Here is a 12,596-nt window from a genome sequence, read left to right as displayed (position 1 = left end):
TAACTATCAATATCCTTGTTTGGCTAGAGGTTCTTGAAAATTAACATCTACAAACAATTCCCTTATCCAAACCACTAGGTCCAGATCAAAGATAATGCATAACAGCTGCAGCTATCTGCACTATGATATTAATCACCTCTGACTGAAGCTTAGTCTAGAAGAAGAAGTTAGGAAACTACTGCACATGAAAAGGCGAGTTTCACAAGATATTGCCAGGAAGTGTCCATGGGTTATAGAAGTATGTTACCAAGTGCAAGAACGATCTTCCTGTGGTTTGCCTTGCCCACTTACAGTGTCACTGTTGAATGTGTGCTGGTTTCTATGGTTCTTACAGCCCCTTTGCAAGGTGAGAAAGCAAACAGAGATTATGGTGTAATCTCTGCTGAGGCAGGCCATTGGTTCCTGCAGTTACAGGATGCTTAGCAAGGTTCATAAGACAACCTAGAGAGCCTGTAATGTCAAGCAAAAGGCTAAAGACAAATGGTGGAAGAGCTGGGCCACAAGGACAGGCCTTACAGGGGCTGTAACTGTTATCTTTGGTATTGGAATTCTTACTAGCCCCTTTTCAAAAGCAACAAAGCAGTACCTGATAACAAATGCTACATATCCCCCTCTCTGTATAAGAGGTGTGTATTTATTAGAACTACTGAAAAGCAAGAAACTGCAGTCCACAGCAGAGAACTCAGTGGCTATGGTAACACGTCTGCAGCTCCAGCACTCCAGCTAGACTGAGAGTCTGAGGCCAGCCAGAACCACATAGAGAGATTTCACGTCAAAAAACAGTGAGAAGAAAAGGAAGGAAGGGGGAGAGAAACAAGAAAGAAGCAAGCAAGTGGGCAGAAAACCCACAAAAGCAGAATTAGGAAAACAAAAGACTATTTTATGAATCCCTAGATTCATTTTTACTACATTTGACAACATTCTAACTTTATTGAGTATCCATTTCATTAGACCACGGTTAATTTAGAGGTAATCACCAAGTCTTGTCAATGGAAACAAATTCATTCCAAAATACTGGAAGACAAGCAGCCTAGTGGGAAAAGACATGAGCCTTGTCAACAAACCTGCCAAGACCTTGTCTTACACTGCTGAAGAGCTCTCTGTTGCTGCATCTTTAAAGTCAAGAACAACAATCCTCTACATAAAATGAAGCAAATTTAATAACATGCAAACTATCCTAGCACACTACCTGAAAAACAGTAAATATCCAATAAACACGGGTTCACTTCCCCATAGGTACTCCTTTGCCTCCCGAGTCCTGGGATTAAAGGTGTGCACCACCATTACCTGGCCCAGGAAGTTTTACATAAATAAGACTACCCAAAAATACAGGTTCAAAATTATTGAGGACCTTCAAATATAACATTCCTCTGAAAGTTATTAACTTTTTGAAAAGTCAACATTTTTAGCATAAACAACTGATCAAATAGGCAAACTATATAGGAATCCTTTGTATTTTTAAGTTTTACTTTCTTTAAATTATGGGATTGGCACATACTTCTCTTGAAGACCTGGGGTCAGTTCCCAGCATCTACATTAGAGCGGCTCACAACTGCCTCTAACTCCTCTGGCTCCCACAGGCACCTGAATTTATGTATACATTATTAAATATAAATCTTTAAATTGTCAAAAATAATAAAAGGGGAGGGCTAGTAAGAAAACTCAGCAGGTAAAGACACTGGGTACTAATTCTGACAACCTGAGTTCAGTATGAAAGACCCACACAGTGGAGGAGAGAATCAACTCCTTCAGGTTATTCTCTCTCTCTCTCTCTCTCTCTCTCTCTCTCTCTCTCTCTCTCACACACACACACACACACACACACACACACACACACACACGTGGTGCCCCTCTCTACAGAATTACATACATTTAAACATACACACACTAATAAAATTTACACACACACACTAATAAGATTTAAAAATAGAAAAGTTGATATTATTAATTTCAATGTGTACTTAAAATGTTACCAAACCTGATTTTACATAGAGAATTCAAGTCGAATTGTGACTCACAGTATCTGACTAACACTTCATTTGTACAAACAGAAATGTTTGATAATATCTCCAATACATTTATACTCTCTATTAAAAATCAAGTCATTACAAGGAAGACTAATTCCTGTTGCCACCACTGAAAATAATAATCAAGCTATACATCTTTTCAGACATCTTTTTAATAAAATGTATCTATTAGTTTACAGAGAAAAGTTCACTGTCCCGAGTTGAAAAGCACACTAAGGGACTGGCTAAACTCAGTGATAGAAAGCTTAATTGGCATTTGTGATGTCCCAGGTTTGATCCTCAGGACCACAAAAACAGATTAGAGGGATGGATGGCTAGGTGAACAGGAAAATGGATGTATGATAGAAATATATATTTATTACTTTAATAACACTTTTTCCCCACCCAATGATACATCTTGGGGTCATTCTAATATATATGTACTTCATTCTTTTTAACTGCTACAGTATATATGTATGAACAGACTATCTACTTTCCTGTTAATGAACACTTTAATTATGTCTTTCTTTTTAAACAAACAAGACCAACACAAAACCTCTTTGTATGTGCCTGTAGGATAATATGGTAGAAGTAAAAACACATAGGAAAAATACATTTAAATTTTAATAAATACTACCAAAATGCTATAACATGGTTTTATAAATTTAAAATCACAATAAAAGTACAAAGTATGCTTTCCTACGCACTCATTAAATACTGAAAGAAGCAAGGTTTCCACCTTTTGTTAATGGTGATATATTCATACAATTGTTTCTCTGATTTCTTTTGTTTGTTTGTTTGTTTGTTTTGTTCTGTTTTTCAAGACAGGGTTTCTCTGTAGCTTTGGTGCCTGTCCCGGAACTAGCTCTTGTAGACCAGGCTAGCCTCAAACTCTCAGAGATCCGCCTGCCTCTGCCTCCCGAGTGCTGGGATTAAAGGCGTGCGCCACCACCGCCCGGCTTCTCTGATTTATTTCTGTTCAATTTCACCAGCACTTTCACATATTTACTAGATAATTTATTTTCTTTTGTGAAGTACTTTTGCACATATTGTTCCAGGGGCCTCTTTATAAAAATCTGTATGAAGCCTAGACACAGTGATGCAAACCAGAAATCTCAGCACATTCAGTGACTGCAGGAGCCAAAAGGATCATCATGCCAACGGTGGTGGTGCACACCTTTAGTTCCACCACTCAGGAGGCAAAGGGAGGCAGATCTCTGTGAGTTTAAGGCCAGCCTGGTCTACAGAGTGAGGCCCAAGACAGGCTCCAAAGACACATAGAGAAACCCATCTTGAAAAAATAAAAAACAAAAGATCACCACAAATTCAAGGTCAGCCTGGGAAACATAGTGAGAGCTCACATTTAAAATAACACACAGTAGCCAGCGGTGGTGGCACACATCTTTAACCTCAGCACTCGGGGAGGCAGAGGCAGGCAGATCTGTGTATTCAAGACCAGCCTGTTCCACAGAGCAAGTTCCAGGATAACCAGGGCTACACAGAGAAACCCTGCCTTGAAAAACAAAACAAAGCAAAACAAAAAAATAAATAAATAACATACAGCTGGGCCAGATACAACTTGGTGGTAGAGCACAAAGACTCTGAATTCTTTCCCAGTACTCTACACATACACACACGCACACACACAACATTTGTTATTACAAAGGCAAAAACAACTTAAATGTCCATCAATAGGTGACTGGTTAAATAAAATACAATACATCCAGATGAGAGATTATGCATATTACAAATATATTATTTTTAATGAGGATATGAAAAAATCTTCACGTTATATTGAAAAAGAGAGATGCAAAACATGCATATTTTGCTTCTATTTCTCTGTGGTAGAAAAGCCACAATGCACAATTGTTTGTAAGTGCTTAAATAATCTCTAAAAGAATACAAACTAAACTGGTAGACACTCAAAATGATGATCCTAGAGTCTGGGTACCAGAACTTTTTAAAGAACACAAGCAACACTGATGGACAGTCAAGACTGCAAAAGGTTGAGATAAAGTCTGGCATAAATAAGTGAACACCCAGGTTCAGTCTCCACATAACGCACACCCTTGGCTGCATTGCTAGTCCTATCACTACACAAACTTCATCAGGAACAGATGAACATGTGTACAAAGCTCAATGAAATTCTATCACTACTCTGAAAAACCACTGGAGAGGGGAAAGCAGTCTTCAAACCTTACATGCAGCATATTTTCAACATTCATAGATGAGTCAGTAGCATTCTAGGAGGAACCTTTGAGAGTGCACTGTCTTACAAGTCATTAACTGTGTGACACTCGGGTCCCTGAACACCAGAGTCTGTATGTACACAAGAATAGCACAAATGTTATCTTCTTTCTCGTCCAGTTCTAAAACTGTAAAATCCTCTAAGCAGAGAATGAATGAAAACTTCTGCTTAGTATAAATCTTAGACTAGAACAGTGAGTAAAGACTTCCTCATCCCACTCACAACTTGGGACAAACTTTACAGTCCAAGGGACTGATATGCCCTCCCAGATACTCAAATATATATTACATACTACTACTGAATTAACCACTGGCCATAGAAAAAATGTTTAGGATTCAAACAATTCTATTAAGTCTTAGGCAAATTTCTTAAGAGCACTGTATTAAATGCAAAACAGGTATATTAACAAATTCAAGCATTAAAGCAAAAGTCTCTGATGTATTATCTTAAAGCAAATGGTTCACTTTATAAGGCAACTATGAAAGAACTAGAAGGGATGTTTAAAGACACATCCAAACACCCATGTTTGAAGTAAAGATGCAAGGGTTCCTCAATCTGCGTAGCTATCTATCATGAACAGCACTATTAGGATATTAGGATCCACACTCAAAGTAAATTTTCCAACTACAGCTCACTGTTCTGTTTGTGGTTGCTGCTGCTGTTGTTTTGGTTTGTTTAAGACAGAGTTTCTCTGTGTAGCTCTGGTTGTCCTAGAACTCACTCTGTAGACCAGGCTGGCCTCAAACACAGAGATCCGCCTGCCTCTGCCTCCTGAGCACTGGGATTAAAGGCGTGCACCACTACTGCCCTGTTCAAATTTGCTATAACCTTATAACATGCCATGGGGGGCAAACACAAAGACCTGAGTTTAATCCTCAGAACAAAACCCAGGCAAAAATATTGGGTGCGGAGGGTCATGTGTGTAATCCCAGCACTAGGATGGCAGAGACAGAGGGATCCACGGAGCTTGCTCGTCAGTCAGTCTAGACTAATTACTGAGCATCATGCCATAAGAGAGGTGGGCACTGCTCCTGAGGACAACAGCTGAAATTGCCCTCCGGCTTTCACATACACATGTACACACTTACATGTAGACCTGCGCACACAAGTACACACACACATGCACACTCTTAAAAATGAAGCAAATTTAGCTAGATTTTTGATGATTAAAATACCACACATAACTAAATGTCATAAAAATTTAATTTACATAAAATATTTCTTAAGTTAACAATAATATGTGACTATACAGCAAAACTTTATTACCAGTTTTTAAAAGAGTATAGAAATATATCAGTAGGCAAAACACATAATCTGCTACTATTAAATAATTCCATAAAGCACATTATCAAGAAAATAGGATTAGAGTCTATAATTAAAGGCTATAAAATGATGGTTTTATTCTAGCTACATTAGTTCCACAGTCACTTCTGGAACTATTCAAAGAGCTCTCAGTTACAAAAACCCCTCTATGAACTCACTGAGGTTTACTCCTGTCCTCCACGGAGCAGAGGCTTAGCTGACTGCTCTGTGAACTTTACAAAGATCCCTTTCTCCTCAGTTCCTATCCATCTCAAAGATGGATTCTTCTTCCGTCCTAAATAACTCATCCTCTCATTTCAAATTTCTGACAATTATGAATTATTACCATGAGTAAACCCTTTAAATCCCTCACGTACTCATCATCTCGTTTCAAAGATCTGATAATAATGAATTATTAGCATGAATAATTCCTTTTAAATCTCTTCCTCTCAACTATTGGGTAGTCAATAAAAAGTCTTGATTTATATCTTATTACCAAAACACTTAAACCTGCCGTGCCAAATAAAAACACTTACTGTGTAAAGTATGATTTTAAGATTTTCTTTTCCAAGCTCCAGGGCCAACTAATATCAAAACTTATGAATATAGTCAGATAACAATTAAAACTCTAATTAATAAGTCAGCATTAATAAATCATTTAGAAAAATGTACCCCTTTTCCTAACGAGGCAACGTTGGCCTCAGTTCAAACCTAGGCTAAGTGAAAATTCCAATTTTCAAAGGAAAAAAGAACTTCCTGAGAGATCCATGAAGTTTTCCTTTGAGAAAACTGACAGTTGCTAGTTTGTTCAGCAATACAGAAATCCTTCCACATCTAGTACTCTGAGACTATCCCCAGATAGTTTTCTAAAGGCCTGCCCTGTTCTAGTGAGACTGTTAAAAACAACAATGACAAAAATAAAACATAAACAAGAATACTAAACTGAAAGAGTTCACAGTATAACAGGAACATACACAAATGATTTCTATAATAAGAAAATGATCATGAACTGCAATATTGGTTTTCTGCATCAAAGCCCTATGGCTAGAAATGAGGGTAAGTTTGTCTGAAAGACTTAAATCACATGGAACAAGCTTCTGAAGCATGTGTAGGGTTCTCTGATGTAAATACGGCAGAGGAAATAACATGAGCAAAATGGCTGGTGATAAAGCCCTGGTCCCACTCTGAAGATGATACAGAGAAGACAGAGATTAGCTCCCGGGTGAATGAGCCATCTAAAGTCACAGGAATATTACCTAACCAAGTCTAAAGCAGAACACAGCTTTCTGTGTACACCAGGAAAGCTGGTGCGCGCTGGACAAGAGCATCAGATAAGGCTTTATCTCCTGCTTCACTCCTTCCGAAGAGATGGCCCATGGCTGACCCCGCTCTTTTTTGGTTGTGGATTGGGGGTATCATCATAGCAATCCTGTGAGACAGATATTTTTACTATTCACAATTTACACATGAGACTACAGAGGAACACAAAGGTGTGAACAAAAGCTGGGAATTAAGTGTACATTCAATCCCAGTAGACTCATTACACGAGACCCCTAAGCTTAAGCACTGTTAAGTGCTCTGCTCTCTGCTTTGTCAAACAGCCCTGTCATTCCTGGTCTGAAAATATCAAAATCCTAAGTGAGTTCTTGGGTGACAATCATCTTCTCGCAGATCTCACTGTACAATACTCAAACACTGCACACAAATCTTCACAGCTGGTACCTTTATGAACCAGGTATCTATCCCCTGAGCCAAAAGCCCATGTATGTGTGGAGCCTTTCAAAACTTTTATAATGGACTTAATTGGACAAGGGCAGACTGAACAAAATGTGGTAACCAAAAAGGAGGTCACACCAAACCTGAAGATACAAATAAAAGACAAAGTCTAAAACCCTTCTTTCACCTGAAAATAGGGTGTAAGGGGGGGCATGCAAACTAGCTTTAGGTGTGCCACTTACATCAAAGTAGTTCAGACCAAAAGTACTCCTGACTTCAGTTCCTAAAGGCTCAGGGGACAGACAATTCCAAGATATCCAACAACTCTACCCCTGGAATACAGTTAAGGAAGCTGACCACCCAAAATGTTTTCAGGCTTTTTAGCATAGTAAACGGACCATCAGTCTATAACCCAAAATACTGTCTGCAATAGATTTCCTTAAACCGACTGTGTAAAGGCAGCTGTAAAATGGTTTCTGTCTATGTGTGTTCTTGTTCATGTGGCTGTGTACAGATGTGCATGTGGGTGCCCGAGACTCTCTACCTTTATCATTTGAGACACGGTTTCTCAATGAACTAGAAGCTCTCCTCAGCCACACTGGCCGGGCCAAAGAGTTCCAGGGATCTGCCTGTGGCCACTCTCCCGCTGCGGGGATTAAAGGAATGTGCTGCAAGCCTTCCTCCCCTACTCAAGCTTTTTATAAGGGCTCTGGTGAGGAAGGCAGGTCCTCAGGCTTGCACAGCGGGCACCTGACCAGCTGAGCCCTCTCCCCACCCTGCATTTGTTTCGATCCATCAATCTGATACCATATACCTTGTGAAATCCATGGGACACAAATTAGGAATGAGAGACCTGAAGAAGGGTGCGGACTATCATCTAGCTCTAGAACTTCAGTAATCTATACATGGATCCATGCTCACTCTTCACCGGGATGGTTCAGAGCTAAGGGGCAGGAATACGAATAGGAATGTTTCCTCTCAGGCGGATTTTTCAGCAGTCTAAGTCTCTAACTGCAGATCAGAGGCCTCCAAAGAGCCGTCTTGAATCTTACAGTACATCTCCAGGACAACAGGCAACTCTCAGGCCCTCCCCCAAGGTTTCTCAGTAAGCTGAAAAGCAATGGGGTGACACACAGGTTCTGTCACCATTCTCAGTATCTTCCCTGTCAGACCACCATCAGCCCATTTCTGTGACTTCAACACCTGTTGCTGTTTCTGCCACTCTCCGGCCCTCACCTTACAAAACCCACATGTCAGTTTCAGGAACAGAGAAGAGCATCTCCTTGCAAGGTTCCCAAGCTTAACCAGCTCTACATTACACCAGCTAAAAGGAGGACACAGAAATGGGAGGGGCTTTCTTTATTTAAATATATTTCTTTGCGAAACAGTCACACCGTGACCCGAGCTATAAGCTGAGCAATTAAAAGATAACCCGCCTAGGATGAAAGCAAGGTAATACTCTAGCCCCCAGTTAAACTGAAAATAACACTCCCAGGAGCTTAATGGTCAATTTCTGGGCAGTGGGACTGCCTAAACCACGGGAATTAAGGTGTGTGTGTGTGTGTGTGTGTGTGTGTGTTTTAATTTGCACCCAAATCTCTTTGCCAAACTGTTCACAGGACCTTTGCTCTGGAGCAGGTCAGAGTAGACGGTATCTACGTCCTTCTAGAAACAGTCCAACCCTAAGGCTCAACTTCAACAGTGCATATGTCACCACCACAAAACAATCTGCTTTTAGAGATCAGCCAGGCTTCCACAGACAGTATCTAGTATCAATTCATAGAGAAATATAAAGCCGCAAAAATCTGGAAAGCCAGATCAATGCGGGGAGGAAATCCTAATTCACTGGGCTGTACCCAAGCATTGCATATATGCAAATACTAGGAGTAAGAAATATTAACTGTGAAAACCTTACCCCTAAGAAAGTAACTTAAAATACTGGGTACTTAAAAGACTCTCACAAAGCATCCATTGCCACGGTATAATTTCCCAAGTTTTAATACCTAAAATATCTTCACTAAGAGTCCCAGGATCTCAACAGGGAATAAAAAGTGACATTTCACGTGTTTGCTCCTGGGGTTTTAATAAAATTCCAAATTCTTTTGAAAGAGAGTAACTTAAAAAAAAGTAAGAGAATCCAAAATAAGTTATAGCGTCAATATTTAAAAAGAAAAATTGTATATTCTGCTGAAGAAAGCGGTATTAGCCAGTCTAATACAAAACATAAACTATAGCCGGGCAGTGGTGGCGCACGCCTTTAATCCCAGCACTCGGGAGGCAGAGGCAGGCGGATCTCTGTGAGTTCGAGACCAGCCTGGTCTACAGAGCTAGTTCCAGGACAGGCTCCAAAACCACAGAGAAACCCTGTCTCGAAAAACAAAACAAAACAAAACAAACAAAAAAAAAAACCCTATCTTTCGGGTTGAGGAGAGACACCGTGGAGCATGATTCCAATCTGAAGGTACTGAATAATTTTTTTTTCCAACAAAAGTTAAGTTTTATTGATTTGTCTTTCAAACAATGAAGGGGGTTGTCTAAACAAGCTGGGGGGAGTCAATGCAATATCAAACGGGTCATTAAAAAGACTAAGGATCGCAAGGACAATCACACTAGCCGGTCCCCGGGTAAGCTTCTAAACTCAGCGCCGCTCGCACAAAAGTAACAAATGCACGGGAAAGAATGAAGTGGGTTAAGAGCGGGCTGGATGACTGTGTTTTGAGACCTGCTCACAGGAAGCCACTACATCCTGCCCACAGTCCCTGTCAGTCACGCCGTCTCTCGATTCAAGTCCCCGCCGCCGCCGCAGCAAGGTGGGGCGGGCACAGGTGTCCGGCCCGTGCTTCTCGGGCGTCCCGCTCGCCTGCTCGCCTCGCCTCGCCGCGCCCAGCCGACCCCGGGCCGCCGGCTTCCGCAGCCCCCAGCAGCCGTCTCGACCTGGCCGGATCCCCGGAGCCCCAGGGATTCCGCACCCCCTCCTCAGCCCGCTGCCCGGCCCAGCCCCGCCCCGCCCCGGCCGGCCTCCCTCCCTCCTCCAGCCGCGCCTCCCCGGTAATTACCACGGGGCTCCCACCTCGGGCCGCTCCCGTAGTCCGCGGCCGCCCGCAGGCCTGCGTCCGAGAGAGGCCGGAAACTCGGCGCGCCCCCGGCCGCGCCCCGGGCTCCCGCGTCCAGGCCGCGCTCCAGGCGGCGCCCCTCACGCCCGCCTGCCGCCCGCCCGCCCGCCCGCCCGCCCGCTCGCTCGCCCGCGCGGGCAGCACCCCGCCCTGCTCGCGCCGAGGGGAGCCCCGACCCGCGCCGTCCCGTCGACGCGGCGCCTCCCCCAACACACCCCCATCCCGGCTCACCAGTCCCGGGCGTGCCGCCACCCCCGCGCGCGCCTGCCGCCCACCCTCAGCCGCGCCGCCCCGGGATCCCCTCTGCCCCCCCTTCCCCGACCCCGGCCCCGCTTACAGATCCTGCCGCGCAGGCTCTGCAGCACTCGGACCTCGCGGCTGTCCTCGTCTCCCGCCTCGGGTTCTGTCGTGCCCGTGACGGCCGGCGCCTCGGGAGAAGCCACCGCCGCAGCAGCAGGCGCTGCCGCCGCCATGGTGCCGCCCGGCCCCTACCGCAATCCTACCGCCTGCGTAGCCGGGCAAGGCGGAGCCCGGCGAGGCCTAGGCCTGGATGGAGCCGCGCTCTGGCCCCGCCCCGGCTTCGGGCTGGCTCGCCCCGCCCCTCGCGCCGTGCCCGCCCGCCTCGCCCAGCCTCGCTCAGCCTCGCTGGGACCCTGCTCCAGCTCTCGGCCTTGAGTGGTAAAGTGGGGCGGGGAAAGGCTCTGAAACCCCCACCGGGAGGACAACTCTGGCCCTGCTGTGATCCCCAGAACCCTGGGAATTGGGCGTCCCCCCACGAACGCACTTCCAGGTCCTCTAATGTTCAAGGAAAATAGGAGTCCCCAGTCAGTGCGACTCCAGGTTCAAAGAGAAAGTTTGGCATTTTGGGCGAACATCAAACAACTGAGAGATGTATTCGAGACTCTCCCAGCAGAGGCCAGATGCTCCCGAACGAGGAGGCAAACCACAACCTTTGCTCTAAGAACACTGCTCCGCAAAAAATTGGCTCAAGCAAAGGACCACAGACTCCCACCCAGCCCGAGACCCAGAGAAATTCTGACGTTATCACCCGTGGTGTATTTCAGAAGCAGAAAGAGGACCTGTTCCCCACTCTCATAAGCAGGCTTTTTAGAAAGCAGATTGGTCCTGCTAAGTTTGTAAATCTTCAACTAGTTGTTGTCTCTATCTTAAGGGAACTATTCACAGTGAGTAAACTGTGAATAATACCCTGGTATGTGATGAGGGGATGATTTCCTGCTCCTGAGGTCGTTAACTGCGCTGCCCGAAGAAGGAAGAAAGTGACATAATGGAGCAGGGTTACTCTTTGCCAGTCAGTAGAGAGATTTGGTTTTTTTTTTTTTTTTTAAGGGTTAGACATACAGAAATGGCCTTAGGTCAAAAGACAGAGAGCCCCCCCCCCGCCTTTGAGCGCCTCAATCTGGAAGGGCACACAGAAAAAGCCAGGGGTGCCATGGTAGAAGTAAGGTAGTAAGGGAGAGCCTTCCTGGAAAAGAGCACTTCCTGGGAAGGGGGAATAGAAGACCAGAATGAGGAAGGAGCGGAAGTGTTTCGGAGAGCACAAACCACTTGTGCAAAGGCCGGTCACTCTGACAGTAACCCAGGCTTCCTAGGCCTTTTAGGCTCAGAGCAATGTTTCTAATCTAGCTTGGGACGTGTGGTGCCTCGTTTCCTGTATGCTGCAGTCTTAGGGCAAATGAGCATGCCTCCTCTTACGGGCATCTTGCTGTCCTTACAAGCAGTAAGTCCAAGTTCTATTTCCCTTGCTTTCTGAATCGGAGTTCACGCCCACGTGCTAGAGACTGGCTTTTTTTCTATTTTAAAACTTTTAATGCTTTATTGGTATGTATTAATTCTTCATAATAATGGGTTTCCTAATAACATTTTCACATATGTGTATAATGTATTTATAGTAGTCTCCCTGCCATTACCCTTTCTTGACACCCTCTACTTCCTCTGAACCCCTTCCTCTTCCCAGCTAGCCCCCTTCCACACTGACCCACCGGAAGGCCAGTGGACAACTCTTGGGAGTTGGTTCTCCTTCCACCATGTGGGATTAACTCAGGTCACTTGGTTTGGTATTAAGAGCCTCTTCCCACTGAGCCATCACACCAGCAGGAGTTTTTTTTTTAATCCAATGAGGTTTTGAGAGTTGTTTCCAGGATATAGGTGAGAGGTTAATTACGGGAACACGGGAGACTTACCAGTGCCTAC

General features: G+C 44.1%; 1 protein-coding gene across 1 annotated transcript in view; it reads right to left on the bottom strand.

The window, feature by feature from the left end:
- Rasa2 (RAS p21 protein activator 2) overlaps positions 1 to 10,976 on the bottom strand; it is a 97,156-nt gene extending 86,180 nt beyond the window's left edge. Inside the window, exon 1 of the mRNA XM_050157316.1 lies at positions 10,723 to 10,976. Within this exon, the coding sequence (XP_050013273.1) occupies positions 10,723 to 10,858 (136 nt within the window). The 5' untranslated portion in view covers positions 10,859 to 10,976. The remainder of the gene's footprint in view (positions 1 to 10,722) is intronic.
- Between the last annotated feature and the right edge of the window lie 1,620 nt (positions 10,977 to 12,596).

This window comes from Alexandromys fortis, unplaced genomic scaffold (assembly GCF_014885135.2).
Source record: "Alexandromys fortis isolate MF-2015 unplaced genomic scaffold, M_Fortis_MF-2015_v1.1 scaffold_85, whole genome shotgun sequence".
NCBI lineage: Eukaryota > Metazoa > Chordata > Mammalia > Rodentia > Cricetidae > Alexandromys > Alexandromys fortis.
Note: the sequence above shows the minus strand (reverse complement) of the source record. Positions and strands in the feature narration are given on the sequence as shown.